The sequence below is a fragment of the Chenopodium quinoa genome, unplaced genomic scaffold, assembly GCF_001683475.1.
Source record: "Chenopodium quinoa cultivar QQ74 unplaced genomic scaffold, ASM168347v1, whole genome shotgun sequence".
Taxonomy (NCBI): domain Eukaryota; kingdom Viridiplantae; phylum Streptophyta; class Magnoliopsida; order Caryophyllales; family Amaranthaceae; genus Chenopodium; species Chenopodium quinoa.
The window spans coordinates 9,021,886-9,041,784 of NW_018743252.1; the positions used below are offsets into that span (position 1 = coordinate 9,021,886).

General features: G+C 46.7%; 1 protein-coding gene across 1 annotated transcript; it reads left to right on the plus strand.

The window, feature by feature from the left end:
- Nucleotides 1-4,934: 4,934 nt before the first annotated feature.
- On the plus strand, nucleotides 4,935-19,409 carry LOC110735183 (proteasome subunit beta type-2-A). Its single transcript, XM_021915355.1, has 3 exons — nucleotides 4,935-5,247; nucleotides 5,339-5,462; nucleotides 18,825-19,409. The coding sequence occupies exons 1-3, from the start codon at nucleotides 5,090-5,092 to the stop codon at nucleotides 19,182-19,184; spliced, it is 642 nt and encodes a 213-aa protein (XP_021771047.1). The 5' UTR covers nucleotides 4,935-5,089; the 3' UTR covers nucleotides 19,185-19,409.
- The last annotated feature ends 490 nt before the right edge of the window (nucleotides 19,410-19,899 follow it).

The following is a 19,899-nucleotide window of genomic DNA, read 5'->3' on the forward strand; positions in this document are numbered from 1 at the left end:
CACAATATGCACACTTGTCCGGAAGGACAAGTGGGAGATTGAAAGGAATGATGTCCTTTCAACAAGTGTATTATTCCGGTAGAGGGTTTAGAATTATTACAGAGGTAATTCTTCAGTAAGGTCAAGTGATCGGAATGCCTAGGTGGAGGCCGCTTCCGATCAGTAATATCAAGGTACAATTGATGTTACAACTTAATCTTAAGTGAACCCTTCGGGTCGAACCCAATCGAATCTCCGATCTGAGACGTCGAATTAATCCGAAAGGATTTAATGAGTCGACAGAGTTTTACGAATACAGACGTCGGAAATCGAGCCTAGGGCGTCGATACCGAGCGTCGCAAAATCACAAGCAACAAGTATGAGCGTAGCCGTAGCAAGGCTAGGCTAGCTCGCAGCATGCCTAGGTGCACCATGTGTGTGCTAGGCGCACCATGGTGTGCTAGGCGCACCATGGTGTGCTAGGCGCACCATGGTGTGCTAGGCACCATGGCAGCCTAGGCACACCCTGGCAACCCATCGCATGCTAGCGTGGGTGCCTAGGTGCGCATGGTAGCCATCGCAAGCCACCACACTCATCGCAGGCCCATGCGCATCACTAGGCGCACCATGCGTGGCCTAGGTAGGATGGCTGGGCACTGTCGCAAGCCTAGGCAGTCTATCGCAGGCCCTGGCATCATGCCTAGGCGCTGTCGCAGCCCTAGCATGATGCCTTGGCACCATCGCAGATCAGCACATGGCAGGACCACACGCACACTCCAGGCACAGCCATCACAGTGCTAGGCACTGGCGCATGTGCGTGTGCGTGTGCGTGCCTCGCATCAAGCACAGCCACAACAAGTGCTGGGCACTGGCATGTGCTAGTGCGAGGATGGCTAGCAATGCATGTGCGTGTGCTTGCGTGCGTGCCTTCGCATGGCAAGACCAAGCACATCGTGCTAGCAACGAGCACCAAGCCCAACATGCGTGGCTCGCTAGCAGCACGCATGGTAAGCCTTGCGTGCATGGTGCGCTGGCTGGGTAGATGTGCGAGAAGGGGCTATGCGAGAGAGGGCTGGTGCGAGAGTGTGTGCGAGGGAGTGCTAGGCAGCAGCACTAAGCTAGCAGCACCAGCGCCCAGCAGCTCGCAGCGTGCTAGGGCTGATGCGTGCTAGGCAAGTGCGTGCCAGCACAGCTTGCTAGCACAACAAGTTGGCAGGCTGCCCAGCCTTGGTGCTAGGCGCCAGCTGGCAGCCTTGGCAGCCAAGGCAGGCTGCCAGCCCAGCTGTGCATAGGGTGACGGTTTTGGTGAGGGGTGGGGACCAAACATGGGCAAGGCCTTGAGGAACAAGGCAATGGTCCCCCCACCCATTCATGGTCCTCACCTAACCCTCTCTCTCTATTTGACACTTGTTGCATTGTGATTAGTTTTGTTTAATAATTTATTTTAGAAATAAATTAATTAGCAAAATTCATTCTCCCACATTGGTGGAGGATGAAAAATCAAGGGATCATTTCCCTATAAATACCAAGCTTGGTATTGGGATTTGAAACAACCTTGAGTGGAATTAAAAATGCAACTCTAGAAAAGAGTAAACCTTTGATTCGTAAAACTCATAGTTAATTTTGTCCGAGTCTTGACTAACCTTCAAGACTTAGGACGCTCGGGTCGGATCGAGGGTACGATCCGTCGGAGATCTCGTCTTTTCGGGATTTTGAAGTAAGAGCTCCTTGGGAGCGAAGCACGCGTCAAAGGTATAATTCTTGTCCTTAATCTTGTTTGATTAAGTTTACGATGCTTGTTTAATTGCTTTGATTAAGGGGCGGGTCTTGGTGGGTTTCCTTCCGCGTAGTGTCGGGTCACTACGAAACCCTACACTTGTTTTGAGCTTGTAATTGTTGGATGGAATTGTTTGTATAGGTAATGAAATATTCCATCATTAGCTCAAGGTTGGATTTTTGCGAACGTGGTTGCATAGATTGTTGAACTAGGGGTGGTCTTGTTTGGAAACTAGATGTCAACCCGTTCATAGAGGAATCCTTTTCTGAATCTTAGAAACTACATTATAGTTGTTGTATCAAGGTGGTGGTGGAGGCGGTTTTTGTTGAACTTGGGTATTCTTGTAAGAGAAATTTGGATGATGTTTCCAACCTTCATTATATGTGTTCAAATGAGGGTCATACGACCTTTTGAAATTTGTAGTGTCGAATGCATTAGCTTCCTCGATTGACATCTCAGTTGCGTTTGTGGACACTCAGGTGCAATGTGACCTTGTACACCACACATTTGACAAGTTTCAGGTGAGCCAGAAGAGGATCCAGCTTGGAGCTTGTCAAACTTGCTTGTCAATGCGTGCACCAAACTAGTCAAAAGAGTTAAAGCATCAATATCAAATTTTCCTCCTTTATTCACACTATTTCGGCCCCTTGGATGATAATTGTCATTGTCCGCCATATTCTCAATTTGCTCCTTTGCCTCAGTTGGGTTCTTAGTCCAAGAGAACCTCCAGATGCAGTATCAACATATATTCAGAACTCATGAGTTAAGCCACTATAAAAGGTTTAGGTCAACATCCATTCGAGAATAACATGATGAGGACATTGTCTCTGAAGTTGCTTGAACCTCCTCCATGCTTCATATAAGGACTTATCATCAGATTGACGGAAGGTAGCTAGCTCGTTCCTTAGTCTCGAAGTCTTCTCTTTCCCCAAGAATTTTAGTAGAAGGCCTTGACAAGCTTGTCCCAAGTATCAAAAGAGTCAGCACCTTCATCACGTAACCACTCCTTCTCCCTATCCCGTAGTGAGAAATGAAAAAGGCAAAAGTCTACCGTTGAGCTTCATAGTATCACACTTCTCCAAGAAATTGTCTATGTGAGTCACTAGACAATCATTTGCTGAGCCCATAAATGAATCGTTGGAGATTAATTGAATAAATTGAGGCTTCAACTCAAAGCTCTAAGCAGTGGCAGGTGGTCTGAAAATACTAGAAAGAAGTCCAGTTTTGTATCAGGAATATCATACTCTAAAAGAGATTTTGTTCCTAGGTTGACCATGTTTCTATTGTTTTGATTTCTCCTACTTCTTCTACCTCCTCGTCTCCTTGCAGTAGCTTCGATTTCAGAATCAAATGGTGTTAAATCGTCTGACCCTGAACGTCGAGTGTGCATACAACAAAGAACTAAAAGCAGAGTATCAAAAACACAAAAGACAATAGCCGAAGCAACAAATAAAGCTTACTAAAAACGAATCACGAATAACTAGAATGAAACCATTAGTCCTTGGCAACGACGCCAAAATTTGATAGGTGTGTCGCGTACCTAACAAAAATAACCTAACAAGATCACTACTATGTAGATAGGTAAGTAAGGATCGAATCCCAATAGAATATGGTTTGACTAATTAAACAGACTTAAAATAATACTAAGCAAGTAACTAAAATAACAGTGAAAATTAAAAACTAAAGAACTAATTAATTTAAACAATTAAATCTAAGTAATAATATGATAATAAAGTACTAAAAACATCCAAGATCAAGCATCACCACGAATACAATTAATGCAATAGTCGTTTTACCCCTAACGTATAATTTAATTGATCAATGAGGAAAAGTATTCCCTAAACAATACTAAAGGTCTCTTCCGAGTTATCAATGACTTTCCAAATTAACTATCAAGCCTACTTCTGTGTAATCAAGCAAATAATGGACATTAAACTGAATACTTAGCTTCCTAATTATCCAATCTACTACTTCCGTGAAGAACTTCAAACCCTTAACTCGCCAAAACTCAACTCCAGTTGCGATTAAAACAATGGATTAATAACAATACTAATTATCCCTAATCTAGTATTGGCATAAGCACAATCAATTAAGCATGTCAATTGCAATTATCATTAGAGAATTTAAAGAATTAATTCATGCATGCATCAATCATATTTGGGTTCTGCCAAATCTCAGATTGGAAAACTATTCACACATATTCATGAAATCAAGATTGATATTTGATAAGGAAAACATAATTAACAATAATAAAAAATGAGAGGATTGAGAGAAGAAATCAATACTTGAATTTAATTAGAAATCTTGAATCTAGAAAACAAAACCCTAGATTAGAAGAACGTAATACCAAAAATCTCCAAAAATAATGTGTTGTGTAAGTGATAAATAAAAGACTATGTAAAAACCTATTTATATACTCGGAAAATAGTAGTCGTCTTTACTTAAGATTAGGACTCTTAAAACCCCAAAAATAGAGCTAATCTCGTCAATAATTAAGTTGTTGCAATTGGGCTGCGGTACAAGGCCACGAGCCGCGGTACTGCTGCGGAGTAGACTGCCATCCTTGCGTTTCTTGCTACTTTGTGAAGTGCACCACAAGCAAGCTACGGTCAGTCATGGTAAACCGCAACCAAGTTGCGGAGTAGGTTGTCCCTTATGATTTATAGCTCTTCCAACATGTTGAATCCAACTTCCATGCTAACTCTACATACTTTTCAAGCAAAAAGCCTACAAAACAAGGAAAACAACTTGAGGAGAGCAATAATCAAAATATATAGTAAAATGAAGCTCAAATAATTAAATGCAGGAAGAAAATACGACAAATATCACATAAATATAGCGTATAAAATACGTAAATTATCGTGTTATCACACGACAAGTCCGAGGACCTGTGAGAACAACCACAGTTTAAGCACCTACTATGATCAAACTATATACTCGCCCCAAGTATTCTCTCTCACACCAGTAAAGACCATCAAATTTTCGAATTTTCTCTCTCATAGGGTTTCGTTTCAACTATCGTTAAGAAGACCGTTAGTCAAACATAAACATCCGTTTACCATGTTGTAACTGTTGATACATTCCCAATATACCCATACGGCCATACACAAAATTGTGAATTGACCATTAAACCCCCGAGATACACGGCAACTGTTTCTCCCAGAGATCAAATACTCGTACAAATGAACCAAACTCCCTAATTCCTACATGAACCAAATTCCCTTATTCGAAACGAAACAGAGTTCACATCGAAACGAAAAAACAATAAACCCAAATTCCTAATTCCTCATTTTCACAAAATCAAACTTGTCAAGATTTAAAGATCGATCAACAATGGAGTGTGTTTTCGGATTAGTAGGCAATGGATTCGCAATTATTGCAGCAGATACATCAGCGGTGAACAGCATTTTGGTGCACAAAACCAACGAAGACAAGATCATGAAGCTCGATTCTCACAAACTCTTGGGAGCCAGTGGCGAAGCCGGCGATAGGTCCAATCTCTTCCATTTTTGCAAAATTAATTTGTTCATTTGTGACGTTTAATTTGAATTTGAATTTTTTGTTTGATTGATTGATTTTCAGAGTTCAATTTACGGAGTTTGTTCAGAAGAATGTTTCTTTGTATCAGTTCAGGAATGGTATCCCTTTGACTACTGCTGCCGCTGCTAATTTCACTCGGGGTGAACTTGCTACTGCCTTAAGAAAGGTACATTTTCTGGGTTTTCGTAAATTTGAGGTTTTTCAATTTCATTTGAATGTTTGTATGATGGTTGCGTGTGTATTTTAGCTTTTGAAGAGATGCTATCTAGGGTTCACAAATTCTTTTTATGTGTCCCAGCTATTATAGGGGTTACTTCGTTAGTGTTATACGGATTACTTGGTCAGTTCTAGAAGGGTTATTTCATGAGTTCATGAGTGCTATTCAGGTTACTCGATCAGTATTATAAGGGTTACTTGTGTAGGGTAAGTGTTGTTTAGTGAACCTGAATTTGTTACAACTGTTGCGGACTTAATTACTGAATTTGGGTATTTGTTCGACAAGGCGGTTCGTATGCTGTGAATTACATTAGATTGCTGTCCTTTAGGTTTACTCGGAAAATAAAGTGCTGCATAAGGGTTGTTTGGGTCCAATTTAGTCCAATTGGGCTGGTCACTGAATGATCCAATTAAAAGCCCAAGGTTAAGGTTCAACTCTCCAAATGTGCTAAAGTCAAAAATCAACATCCTCAAAGCCATGTCAAGGTCAGTCAACGGCCCAATCAGCTTGGCCCAGCCCAACTGACTTCCGGGCCCAATCCGCCTCCTTCATTAGCCAAGGTATAAAAGCCAACAATTTGGTCAATTCTTGGTAAGACAATAAAGCCTCAAGCAACTAAACTCTTGCACAGCTTTCTCTCTCTAATATACTGACTTAAGCATCGGAGGGGCCTTCCTCGGCGTCCCCCCGAGGCTAGTTTACGTGTATTTGTTGTGCAGGAAACCCTCGGCTCCTGCGTCGTTCGGACCGAGACCAAGTTCCCTCAAGATAAAAGGATCTTCCGAGATTCGATTGTTTTCATCCGAAACAATTTGGCGCCGTCTGTGGGGAACGCTACTAAATTTCGCGTCAGTCATCAAACACTCCGGCAGTCGCCATGACTAAGAGTGGAAAGAGTTCCAAGAAGGCTAAGAAGGGAGGAGGCCAGATTACGGTGAGGGAACGCCAGCCGGTTTATCCCTCCCCGGAGCAAGCCTCTTCCGAATCGGAGGCCCCCATTTCTCCGGAAAGGGAAGCCTCAAGAGGTCCTAGCCTCCAGGAGGAGAACACCTCGCACCACACTCGGCAGCCGGGGCCATCCCCGAGACCGAGTGGCTCAGGTGCGAGGAACTCCCCGCCGCGCCATAGCGTGCAATCCAGGTCACATCCGCGGGAGACTCCTCCCTCCGGACCCTCCACCGAGGAAGTGGCCAGAGCAGTGGCCATCTGCATGGAGTTCCTTAAAGCTCAAGGGGCTCCAATCCAGATGCCTAATGATCACCAGCCGAGAAACCTGAAAAGGAGGATCGGTCAGGATGATGGTGGACAAGTTCCACCACATAGAGAGCTCGGCCAGAGGTGGCGAGGGGACACCCGAAACTCCAGTAAGGAGAGGAGGAGGAACCCTCAACCCTCTGACCACTCTGAAGCTCAGAATTCCATGGGGCCCTCCAAGGACCCGGAATTCGCCCGCCAAAGCGTTCACGAACGCTTGGGTTCGAGGGAGGTGAGTGTGCATAGCCGCCTCACCTTCCCAGAGGATACCGGACCCCACCCAACCTTGTCTCAGCCGGGGACGAAAACCACTTCCACCTCTGAGAGAGGAGGGAGCGAGGTCCCTGAGGCTGGGTACAAGGGGAAGGCGGTCATGGTTCCATCGAACTCGCCCTTCCAGAAGTGGATTCTGGAAGAGCATGTGCCAACGGTCAAAATCCCGGCACATATTACTTACGATGGTACCTCAGATCCTAAGGATCACATTGCCTCTTACGAGGGGCACATGTATCTGAACCCGAGGTCTGAGGCTACCTGGTGTAAATACTTTCCTACGACCCTCAAAGGTGTTGCCCAATCCTGGATCACCAAAGGGCTCAAGGAAGGCTCCATAACCGGTTGGAACGACCTCTCCAACAAGTTCAAGAGCAAATTCTCTACGGCCAACCGCCGAGAGAAGACCACTGCAGAGCTAATGAGTCTGCAGCAGGCGGAGGACGAGAGCCTCCGCGACTATCTGACTCGCTTCAGCAACGAGTCATCCGGAATCACAAGCCTGGATCAAGGCCTGGCCGTGTTCGCGCTACGGAACGGCCTCCAAGCTGGAAAGTTCCTGGACTTCATGGTCATGCATCCCCCGCAGACCCTGGAGGAAGCCTTGGAAGCATCGGATAGGTTCATCCGAGCCGAGGAGTGGAACAGATCCAGGTCTCAGTCTCGTCCGAGAATTGAGAAGCCGAAAGGGCAGCAGCCCGAAGTCTCGGCGCAGAGGAAAGGGAAGGCTAAGGCCTCAGAACCGTCCTCTGCTGCCGAGCCGAAGAAGGAAAGACACTTTCCCTACACGGGAAGGTACGATTCATACACTCCACTCTCCCTTCCCCGTGCTAAGATTTTCAGCACGACGAAGGACGAGGGGAGATTCAAAAAACCTCGTCCGTTGCCTCCCTGGCATCAGACGAGGGGAAAGGACCAGTGGTGCGAGTTCCATGACTCACCCGGACATCGCACCGAGGACTGCGTCCAGCTGAAGGACCAGATTGAGGATCTGGTCCGCAAGGGGTACCTGAGCCAATACCTCGCGGACAGGCGCGAGGAGAAAAAAGCTGAAAAAGATTCTCGGCAGGACCTCAACTTCGCTCGGAAGAAGGATAAGGGACCTCAGGGCAAGGAGTCCCTCGACATCCTAGTTATTTCCGGGGGAATCTCGCGAGGCACAGCCAAACGCCAACTGAGGGGTCTAACCCATCAGATTCATCAGGCTGAGCTTCGGCAGTCCCAGTCACCGGCGCCGAACATCCTGTTCACAGCCGAAGACTGTGAGGGGGTGGTATACCCCCACGATGACCCACTAGTAATCATTCTGGGCATCGCCAACCGCAACGTCTGGCGGACCCTCGTCGACGGCGGTAGCGGGGCGAACATCCTCTTCCGAGGAGCGTTCGACCAGCTGAGGATGGGAGCCGAGCACCTGGCCCCCGCACCCTACCCGGTGTCTGGATTCAACGGCTCTTCCTCGTATCCTGACGGGAAGATTACACTTCCTGTCACCATCGGCGAAGGCCGAGCAGCTAGGAATATCATGGCCGAATTTTTGGTCGTAGATGCTCCATCTGCATACAACGTGATCATGGGGAGACCCCTCATTCACGGCATTCAAGGAGTCGTCTCCACGTATCATCAAATCATGATATACGTTTCAGACGAGGGACGCTCCGAGAAAATAAAGGGCAGTCAAAAAGAAGCCCGCCGATGCAATCACCTCAAGCCATCCACGTCTCGCCGAGGCGACCGTGGCGATGGGGAGGAAAAGCACCGGGACCGAAACGCCAAAAAGCCGAGAGGCTCAGACGTTTCGGCTAATGAAGCCCCAGACAACGAGAAATCTGATGGGGGCCAAAAGGCTGACTCCGCCTCAGAGCCGAACGACTCTGATGGCCAGCCGCGGTCAGGAAAGTCTGCTAATATTGATAGCAGGCCGGAATTCGAGGAATCCAACTCTAAGAGCATGGAGACGGATGACCTGACCGAGTCAATAGAACTGACCGTAGGAGATCCGAACAGATGTGTTAGCATCGGGTCGTCACTGGAGCCAAACACCCGTGCGGCACTCGTCCAACTCCTACGGGCCAGTGGAGACGTGTTCGCCTTCTCAGCCGCAGAAATGCCCGGGATTGATCCGGACTTCGTCTCCCATAGGCTTAATGTCGACCCCTCCAGTCGACCCATTAAGCAGAAAAAGCGGAACTACTCCGCCGAAAAGAACCAGAACATCGCAGCTGAGGTCGATAAGCTCCTAGATGCTGGGTTCATTGAACCCTGTCAGTATCCGGAGTGGCTGGCCAATGTTGTAATGGTTCAGAAGGCAAATGGTAACTGGAGGATGTGCGTTGACTTCACGGACCTGAATAGGGCATGTCCCAAGGACTCCTATCCGCTGCCGAGGATCGACCAACTGGTCGACTCGACAAGCGGGCATGCTCTGCTCAGTTTCATGGACGCATTCTCGGGATACCATCAGATCTTCATGCACCCCGAGGACCGAGCTAAAACAGCGTTCATAACAAGTTCCGGGTTGTACAATTACAGAATGATGCCCTTCGGATTGAAAAATGCGGGGGCAACATATCAGAGGTTGGTTGATCAGGTTTTCGCCGAGCAAAAAGGCCGAAACATGGAGGTTTATGTTGACGACTCAATCGTCAAAAGCATAAAAGAAAAAGATCATGTCACGGACCTAGCCGAAACCTTCGCCACCCTCAGAAAATACAAAATGAAGCTGAATCCGAAGAAATGTGTCTTCGGCGTGAAGTCAGGCAAGTTCCTCGGCTTCATGGTCAGCAAGAGGGGGATTGATGCAAACCCCGCCAAAGTACAAGCTGCTTTAGACCTCCCCGAGCCGAAGACAAAAAGGGATATTCAGCGTCTAGCCGGGAGAATGGCTGCCTTGTCCAGGTTCATCTCACGAGCCTCAGACAAAGGGCTCCCTTTCTTCAAGGCGCTGAAGCTCCAAAATTCAAAAGGCATTGAATGGGGAGACGAACAAAAGTCAGCCTTTCAGCAGCTCCGTGAACACCTGGCTCAACTCCCAACACTGGCAAGGCCAGTCGTAGGAGACATCCTATACTTATACGTGGCGGTCAGTCCAGCCACGGTAAGCGCGGTGCTGCTAAGGGAAGAAGAAAAAGTTCAACAGCCGATCTATTTCGTCAGCCACACCCTGACGGATGCCGAGACGCGCTACCCATTGTTAGAAAAAGTGGCTTATGCAGTGGTGGTGGCTGCTCGGAAGTTGCGACCCTATTTTGATTCTCATCAAATAGCGGTTCTAACTGATCAGCCGTTAGAGAAAGTCCTCGGCAAGGTTGAAAAATCCGGTAGACTAGCAAAGTGGGCTTTCGAGCTCACCGAGTTCAGTATCGGTTATCAGCCGAGAACAGCCATCAAGGCGCAAGCCTTGGCAGACTTCTTGGCCGAGTGCTCCTATCAGGAGACTCTGGATGCAAGGAGGAAAATCTGGACCGTCTTCACGGATGGGTCCTCCACCGTGAACGGTTCGGGGGCAGGGGTCGTCATTACCACTCCCGAAGGCAAAACCTTCGAGTATGCACTAAAATTTTCATTCAAAGCCTCTAACAACGAGGCCGAATATGAAGCAGCCATTGCTGGCTTAGACCTGTGCATATCGTTGGAAGCCGAGCATGTCTACCTCAAGACAGATTCTCAGCTGGTCGCCAATCAGATCCGGGGGGAGTATGAGGCTAAAGAGCCTTCAATGGCAGCTTACCTCACAAGGATCAAATCGACAATTGCGAAGCTGAGATCTTTCGAAGTAGAGCTGATCCCAAGGGGTCAAAATGCTCAAGCGGACGCACTCTCCAAACTTGCAAGCTCAACTCTGACTGAGTTAAGCCGTTCTGTCTATGTGGAGGTGCGCCGAGAAAAGAGTGTAGCCGAAGCAATATCAATCTGCTGCGCTGCACTCGAGCCGAGCTGGATGGATGACATCCTGGCTTATAAACTCAGGGACGAGCTCCCCGAGGATAGGAATTCGGCCTCCAAGATAAAGCGGATCAGTTCACGATTCCTCGTCTTCGGCGGCCAACTCCTCAGAAAATCCTTCTCCGCTCCATTGTTGAAATGCGTGGGTCCAACGGATGCCGACTATATTCTCCGAGAGATTCACCTCGGCATCTGCGGAAACCACATAGGAGGGAGAACCTTAGCCCACAAAGCTCTCAGGGCAGGGTATTTTTGGCCTACAATGATCTCGGATGCAAAGAACATGGTCAGAAAATGCGAGAAATGCCAAAAATTTGCACCGGTAATCCATCGGCCATGCCTAGATCTCCAGCCAATTCTTAATCCTCTTCCATTTGCACAATGGGGGTTGGATATTCTGGGACCCTTTCCCGAGGCCCCATACAAAAGAAAGTGGCTGATAGTCGGAATCGACTATTTCAGCAAATGGATCGAAGCGGAAGCTGCTTCAAGCATATCTGAGCAAACTGTCAGACAGTTCATCTGGCAGAACATAATAACTCGGTTCGGCATCCCAAAAGTTTTTGTGTTCGACCACGGCAGACAGTTTGACAACCTGCCCTTGCGCCGATACACTGATCAATTCGGGATAAAATTGGCTTACTCCGCGGTTTGCCACCCTCAGAGTAATGGCCAAGCCGAAGCCGCAAATAAACAGATCCTTAACGCTCTCAGAAAAAGAGTAGAGGATCAAAAGTCCAAGTGGGTAGAGGAACTTCCGGGAACCCTCTGGTCACTCCGGACAACCGAGAAGGAGGCAACGGGGCATTCACCTTTTCAGCTGGTGTATGGATCCGAAGCAGTGCTTCCAGTGGAAGTGGGCTCAGAAAGCCTACGAGTGAATCTCTTCTCAGCCGAGGAAAATGAGCAGCTCATGAAAGAGTCCCTCGACTTCCTTGACGAGATTAGAGATCTAGCCCGAGAAAGGATGGCTGCACACAAGCTCAGAATGAGCAAGTCCTACAACCGAAGAGTCTATCAACGACATCTCAGAGTTGGGGATTTAGTTTTGAGGAATGCTGCAGCTGTTCAAAAAAGTCGCATTCATGGCAAACTCTCAGCATCTTGGGAGGGACCTTATGAAATTTATCAAGAGCTTCAGCCCGGTACCTTCAGACTCAAACAAATGGATGGCACCGAGCTGAAAAACCATTGGAATGCCGATGTGCTCAAAAAATACTATGTGTAAATCCTTCGGATAGTACAATCTATGTAAGTACACTGATTTTGTTTATAAAAAGGCCATCGAGCCAGTATTCATTCAGATTGCGTGTATTCTTTAAGTCTTTATGCTTTCTACGGTTTTTCAAAAATTCAAGGTTTCATTCGGCGCTGTCCGGGGTATTGCATAATGATGCCTTGTACCTCGGCAAGCCGTAAAACCTGCCAAAAAAAAGATACAAGCCCGAAGTATTGCATAGTGATGCCTTGTACTTCGGAGAATCTGTTCCTTTGGGCAAAAAGGCCATAGACTTATCCGAAACATAGCCTAAAAAATAGGAACTGATAAAGCCCCGAAGTATTGCATAGTGATGCCTTGTACTTCGGATGAATCAGTTCCGGGTGGTAGTTGCAACTCTGAAGTATTGCATGATGATGCCTCGTACTTCAGATAAACTGCTGCCCCGGCATGGTGTTTCGGATAGTTGTTCCCTTGGATGAATTGAAGAAAGTGTCACAAGAGTACCATCTCTAGAGTGAAAACTCTCAGGTGGGAAATCAGTACTTTAAAAACAGATGTAGAAAATAAAGCAAAGTGTTCAAAGATCCTCGGCTTAGCCGAGAAAAATTATCAGCCATTCCAGAATTCAGAAGACCTCATCTTCAGATTTCTGGGGGGCAGAGGGAAATAGAGAAATGGCACAACTGATCTAATACCCTTCAGCTCAGCCGAAGTTTGATACTTATGTCAGTTTTTTCACAAGTTGAAAACATCCGAGTACAAACGGCAAAAAGAAGTCTCAGCAGAAATGATTCTCGCTAGCCGAAGTTCTGCACTTAGCAAATATTTGAAAGATCATTCAAAGAAAGCAGTAAAGTGCGAAGACTGGTAAAGCGAAGAGAAAAAAAATACACAAGAAAGCTGAGAAAGTGAACTTCTTTGAAATAAAAATGTTGAATTACAAAAATAGTCGGCAGCCGCCCACAAGCGGAAAGTAACAGCTGCCGAAATACGTACAGGCAAAATAAAAATATAATAAGCTGTTGTACGATAAGGCAAGCTGAAGCAAAAAAAAAACAAAAGGCAAAAATTCAGAAAGCGGCAAGTCTAAAGTTGAGCGCATGATGAACCGCAAGATTCTGAAGACGACTGCCCGAGTTCCTATGCTTCAGCCTGAGGATCAGACTGATCAGCTTCATTGGGCCCAATGGTGGTCTCAGCTCCAGCAGCAGAAGAAGCAGGCTTTGCACTTTGCCGAGCCTCCCTTTCCCTCTGCTCAGCCTCCAACTCCATCCTCTCAGCTTCTTCCTCGGCTTCCTCAGCCTTAAGGATTTCAGCTTCGATTGGAGTGGCATACTTCATGTGAGGGTCTTCGGGATCTTGGACCCATTCAGCACATTTGGACCAGTCCAGCTTCGGCTCAGCATGAAGGCAGACCCTTCGGCACACTCTGAACCCGTTTCTAAAACCCATTTCATACTCTTCTTGGGTATAGATACGGACTTTGAGTAGAGCCTCAGCATCGGCCAACTTCTTCTTCGTCTCCTCCAAGTCTTCCTCGGATCTCTTCAGCTCATCGACGAGCTTGGAGGAGGAGCCTTTCAGCTCGGTAAACTCTTGCTGAACCCGGGAAGCCTCGGCCAGAACTTGGACCATTTCTTCCTTCTTGGCAGTGAGCTGATCCTCAGCCTCTTGTAGCTTAGCTCTTTGAGCTTCAGCAGCAGCAGCAGCCCTTGAGAGTTGGACATCCCTAGCTTGGAGCATCTCTTCAGCAGCCATTCTGCTGGCTTCAAGAGATTCTAGCTGATGCTGCACTTCAGCCTGTGCAGCAGCTCCTTGGATTCGGCTCTCGATAGCAGCCTTGAACTTGGAGATGTCCACCCCCAGGTGCTCTTGGAGGAATTTTTCCCCTTCCATCAGTGGGGGAAAAACTTCCTTCTCCATAGCGTCGCAGAAGGTCTGGAGGGCTTCAGCAGCCTTTTTCTCGTACTCCTCAGCCTTCTGCTGCTTCTCTTCAGCTGCTGCCTGCTTCAGCTTAGCAAGCTTTAGCTCTTCCTCGGCTACCCTTTGATCGTGCTCGGCAGCGTCCACCCTATCTTGTAGGGAATCTATCAGCTCTACAGTGAGAGTCTGATTGTGCACGAACTGAAAACAGGGGCACAAGTTAAAAAAGTAAAAAATAATAGCTGAAAGGTTGAGTTCAGAAAGAAATCAAGGCAAGGAGAATTACCTGCATCATCAGCAGTTGGTTGGACCTGGCAGGGTCAGGAACTGATCTGCTGGATTCGCCCATCCCAGCAGTGGCCTTCAGCGACCAAATCCTTGCCCTATCTACTTCGGACAGGCCAGCAAAATCGCCGAAGTAGGCTGCAGCACCTTCTCGGTTCTGACCCCATATGAGGTCCCAGATGTGGTCTGGGACTGGAATTCGGGGGGCCGAGAAACCCATTTCTCCAGACTGCAGCGTCTGGAAGGAAGGGAAGGATGACGATGGAGCCTCTTTAGCTTTGGGTGGCTCAACGTCCTCCTCCTTCTCAGAAGAGTCAATTATTGTGACCTCTTCTTCTTCAGGTGTGAGGACGAAGGCCCCAACCTCTCTGGCAATGTCCGCCGTGAAACCCTCAGCACTGGGCATCACGGCGTCTCCATCCTTGTCCTCGGCGGCACTCTCTCGAGCTTCTTCCAGAACCTCTCCCTTAGGTTTGGGAGTTCTCTGATCCACCTCCATCTCGGGGGGTGGCGGAGAGGCCCTTGGGGGTGATTGAGGCGGTGGCCGGGGAACCCTCGGCGATCCATTGCCTTCCTCGGGTTCCCTTATTTCAACGCCGATGGTCATCGGCCTCCGCTGAAAGTCATGCGGGCCGATGATGGCCATTCTTCGGCGCCTCTTCTGAAGCGGCTGCTCGTCCATACCCGAGTCTGAAGACTCTTCTTGTACTTGGTCTTCGGGACGAACAGGGGCTTTCCCTTCCCTGTGTCTGCTGCTCTCTTCAGACTGTAAAGGGCAGGCAGGGGGAAGAATGTGAAAAAAAAAAAAAAAAAAAAAAAAAAGAAGAAAGACAAAGTTAAGTCTAAAGGCTCACCGAGGTCTTCAGCAAAGCCTCGTCTTCTTCAGCTGCCCTAGCCGCAGCTTCTTCAGCAACTCTGGAGGACCCTTCTCCACCTTCACAAGCTTCAATAACCCGTGCAACCTCTTCGGCTGTACGGGCAGCTTCAGCTTCTTCTTCCAGCAGCTGAAACAAGGGATCTCTCTTCTTCCACCAAGGCTTCTGCCTCTGATACAGAGCAACAGCCTCAATTTGGAAGTGGGAAGAGTCTAGGTGAACCTCTCGGCGCCTTGGTTCAGTGATAGGGGGAGCCCGATCAGTTACGACTCGTTCTCGGTTGACGCCAAGGCGAGCGTAATCAATGCCGACGTTGGTCTCGTCCCGTTCTGAAAAAGAAAAGGGGAGAAGTCAATTCAGTTAGTTCGGCACATCACAAGAAAGCAAAATAAAAGAAGAAAAGAGATAATTAAAAGGCCTCGGCCCCAGCCGAAGAAGATTACCATCCCTAAACTTTCGGCTGAGGCCGACAGCTGCCAGCATATTCTCTTGGAAAACATAGTGCGTATCGGGGAGCCAAGTCTCCGGGATATGCTGCATTCGGCCGCTGCCTCCCCGGTTCGGCAGCTTGCCGAAGATGTTCTGCTGATTAAGGTTCGGGTCTGGCCCGCTATCTTCGGGAGGACCTAAACTTCCCATATCAGGATCCGGCTCGGCAAGATACCGGGGAGCGCTGAAAACGTAAGGGTGGCTCGGCTCCGTGGGTGCCCTAACCCAAATCCATTGACCTCTCCAGTCCTTGTCTGAAGAGTCGTTCGGCCACATGGTTAGGAACGGGGGCCGAGACTCAATCCGATACCACCCAGAGCCATGGCTTCCGTGCCCACTCTGAATATTTGGCACTAGCCGATGGAGCTTTCTGAAGCAGTGCAGGTTCGGCACGTATCTGAAGAACTTGCAGACCCATAAGTATGTCATCACCCTTCGGATACTGGTGGGGGTTAGCTGACATAGGGAAATGTTGTAATGGATCAGCAAGTCTCGGACGAAAACGTCCAAAGGGAACCTCAGCCCATACTGAAGCTGTCTCGTGTACACCCCCACATACCCCGGGGGTGGACGATGGATTCTATCGGATGCTGAGGGCATTCGGCACCAATATCCATCAGCTTCAAAAATGCCGTAGTGCAACTCAATTTGCTCGGCAAACCGGTACTGATCAGCATTCTCCACCCACCATGAGTAGGGGCGGTTCTTTATCATGGCCGAAGCTACTTCGGCATCCTCCCACTCTGAAAACCCTGGGAGGATATCCCAAAGGACAGCGGGAACTTCATCATCCCGTCCTGAAGCGCTCACCCCCTCAGCCCTCTGAGGAGGAGCCGAAGAAATGGGAGTCGCCCTAACCCCTTCAGCAGGGTCAGACTCTGTCCTTCGTCCATTCCAGGTCCCAATCCTGTCCCTGGGATCGGGGATTAGCCTTGCTCTTCTTGGAGCACGGGCTCCACCTCTAACTCCCCTCACCATTGACGAATTTCGAAGGAAAAAGTCGAAAAAGGGGAAAGAGTGCAAAGTCGAAGAAAAATGAAATAAAATCAAAGGAATTTACCTTGATCTGAAGCAAAAGTCGCCGATTTACGAATTGGTAGTGACAAGTCTCAGCTTCTAAGCTTAATGCTCGGGGAATTTGCGAAGTTTTGATGCGGGCTCTTGAGCGTTCTTGAGAATTCTGGGTTTGTGTTGATGAATGAGTGGGGAGAGAAGACGCGCCTCTATTTATATCTCCAGAAATGGGAATTCAAGGAGTCTGCGTTTCAATTTCTCTCAAGCACCCCACTAAGTAACCGTTAAACACACGACCTTGCAGTTAAATCGCCCACTACCCATCCAACTTCCGCAATTATCCACATTAACTGTTGTTATCTCATTAATCATGGGTTAATTACGGTTTAAATTCACATTTTTGGATTAACAAATCATTCACTTCCCTCCTTTTCTGATTAAATCAAACCCGACCCGTCATCCTTCCAAATCGGGTCTGGGGGGCAAGTTGTTTGGGTCCAATTTAGTCCAATTGGGCCTGGTCACTGAATGATCCAATTAAAAGCCCAAGGTTAAGGTTCAACTCTCCAAATGTGCTAAAGTCAAAAATCAACATCCTCAAAGCCATGTCAAGGTCAGTCAACGGCCCAATCAGCTTGGCCCAGCCCAACTGACTTCCGGGCCCAATCCGCCTCCTTCATTAGCCAAGGTATAAAAGCCAACAATTTGGTCAATTCTTGGTAAGACAATAAAGCCTCAAGCAACTAAACTCTTGCACAGCTTTCTCTCTCTAATATACTGACTTAAGCATCGGAGGGGCCTTCCTCGGCGTCCCCCCCGAGGCTAGTTTACGTGTATTTGTTGTGCAGGAAACCCTCGGCTCCTGCGTCGTTCGGACCGAGACCAAGTTCCCTCAAGATAAAAGGATCTTCCGAGATTCGATTGTTTTCATCCGAAACAAGGGTGATTATGAACATATCCTGGTTCATCAAGCAAGGTTTGGCTGGTTTAGTTGTAAGCAGTGAGTTGATGTAGACTATTAGGCGAAGGAAGATGGACATATTTCCACAATTAAGGGTCATAACCTTAAGCAAATTAAGTCGAAACTGTGAGTTAATGTAGACTATTAGGCAAAGGAAGATTGACGTATTTCCACATACAGTTAAGGGTCATAACCTTAAGCAACCTAAGTTATAACTATGATTTTGTTAGTTAGTGAAGTAAACTATTAATTTCCCCTCATTTCTTTCACCAAACGCCAAACACTTGAAAATTGTACTTCGTATTGTTTTTATGCTTGGTTGAACTTGTTTCATTTCCTGCAGCTATAAATCACATTGTTGATCAATATTTTGTTAGAAGATGCAGTTATTCATGATTTTCAACTTTCACTGTCCACCAAGTTTGCTTAGTTCTATGCAATTCTATATTATGTTTTGACTTTATTTGAGTGCTCCAATATTTAGTTTTAAGTTTATGCTAATGTACCTCAGGCTCTCCGAGCATCTACGGTGTACTATATGTGCTACCCATTTAATTGAAAAGGTTTCTGCTACTGAAATTCGGATTTATGTGTAATTTTGATATGAACCATAAAAACATTAAGAAGAATCTGAATCGAAGAGATTTGAACTGAATTTAATGATGAAAACAACTCAGTTTTTTTATTTTTTTTATTTTTTAATTGGTTGGTTGTTTGTAGTAGTAGACTACTAGTAGTAATTAGGGTTTCCCTTGAAAGCTTAAAATAGGATTTCAGCTCTAGTATTGGCGATTTATTCAGGAGTTTTTCCTTTCTCTTTAAAATTAGGCTGGAATTAGAACTTTTTTCATAAAGTTCTCATTACTTCAGGTGTAATTATTGTTTTTAAAAGAGAATTTCTAAATATTACAGTACTTGTCTCGAGTTTGTTATTCCCCTGATCAGATTTCCTCTATTCCAAACTCCATCCTCCATAATGCTTCCTTCCCTTTATTTGGCTTATTTGAACTTATGATTTCCACTTTGATTGCTTGTAGGCTCTATTGACATTAATCATTGTTTAATTGCAGAATCCATACTCAGTCAACATAATTCTAGCTGGTTTTGACCAAGAAACTGGACCATCATTATACTTTATTGACTACATAGCGACTCTTCACAAGGTAGATAAGGCAGCATTCGGCTATGGTTCCTACTTTGCTCTCTCCATGATGGACAGGCATTACCGTAGTGATATGTCAGTTGATGAGGCCATCAAACTGGTTGATGATTGCATAGTGGAGATCAGGACTAGGCTTGTTGTAGCTCCACCTAATTTTGTGATCAAAATTGTTGATAAGGATGGAGCTCGTGAATTTGCCTGGCGTGAATCCATAAAAGATCAGGCCGTTGCAGATGCAAATGCTGCTGCTGTATCTGCTTCTGTCTGAGGGTATCTGGTTGTTCAGTAGTGAAAAATAGGCCGTTTTTTATACTTTCTGAAGGTGGTAGCGTTGATATAACAAGATGATTTACTATGTTTTGAAACTGTATGCCCTTACTTTGGAGTTGTCATCTTGAGATTTTACCCCACTGTTATAATTAATGCTGAAACAATCATCAAATTGATTGATCTAGTTCATTTATCACAATGCTAATCTTAACTTGTATGAGAATTGTGGATTCGTGGAAGGTTGAGCGAACACCTTACCATCTCCATTCTACATCCTATTGTGAAGACCTCACCATCTCGATTCTACATATCCCTATTGCTCGGCCTTCCCACTCTACTTGGTTGGAATACTGAAAACCTTTGGAGTACCTTCATGTGTCCTTCTCCAGTTGCATAGCGAGACTCAAAGCTCGTAGCAGAGTCAAAGGAGCAAGGGTTATCACTCTCTTTGGCTTTGTTTTTGTTGTTGTTGTTGTTGAGGCTATTTAATCCCTTTCGATGGCCTCGTTCACCCTCTGGACGCTTGTGCCCTCCCCTATGTTGATCGAATTATTTTTCACAATGCAATTTGCATTGCCTTTGCCCTTTGTCGTGGAAAACCTTCCTTACACTTTTTCAGACAATGTGTGTAATCATGTTCTCTTGGGTGCCTATTCATCCATGAGTTCAAGCTAATTTATCATATTGTTTTTGTAATCCATTGTACAAGCCCA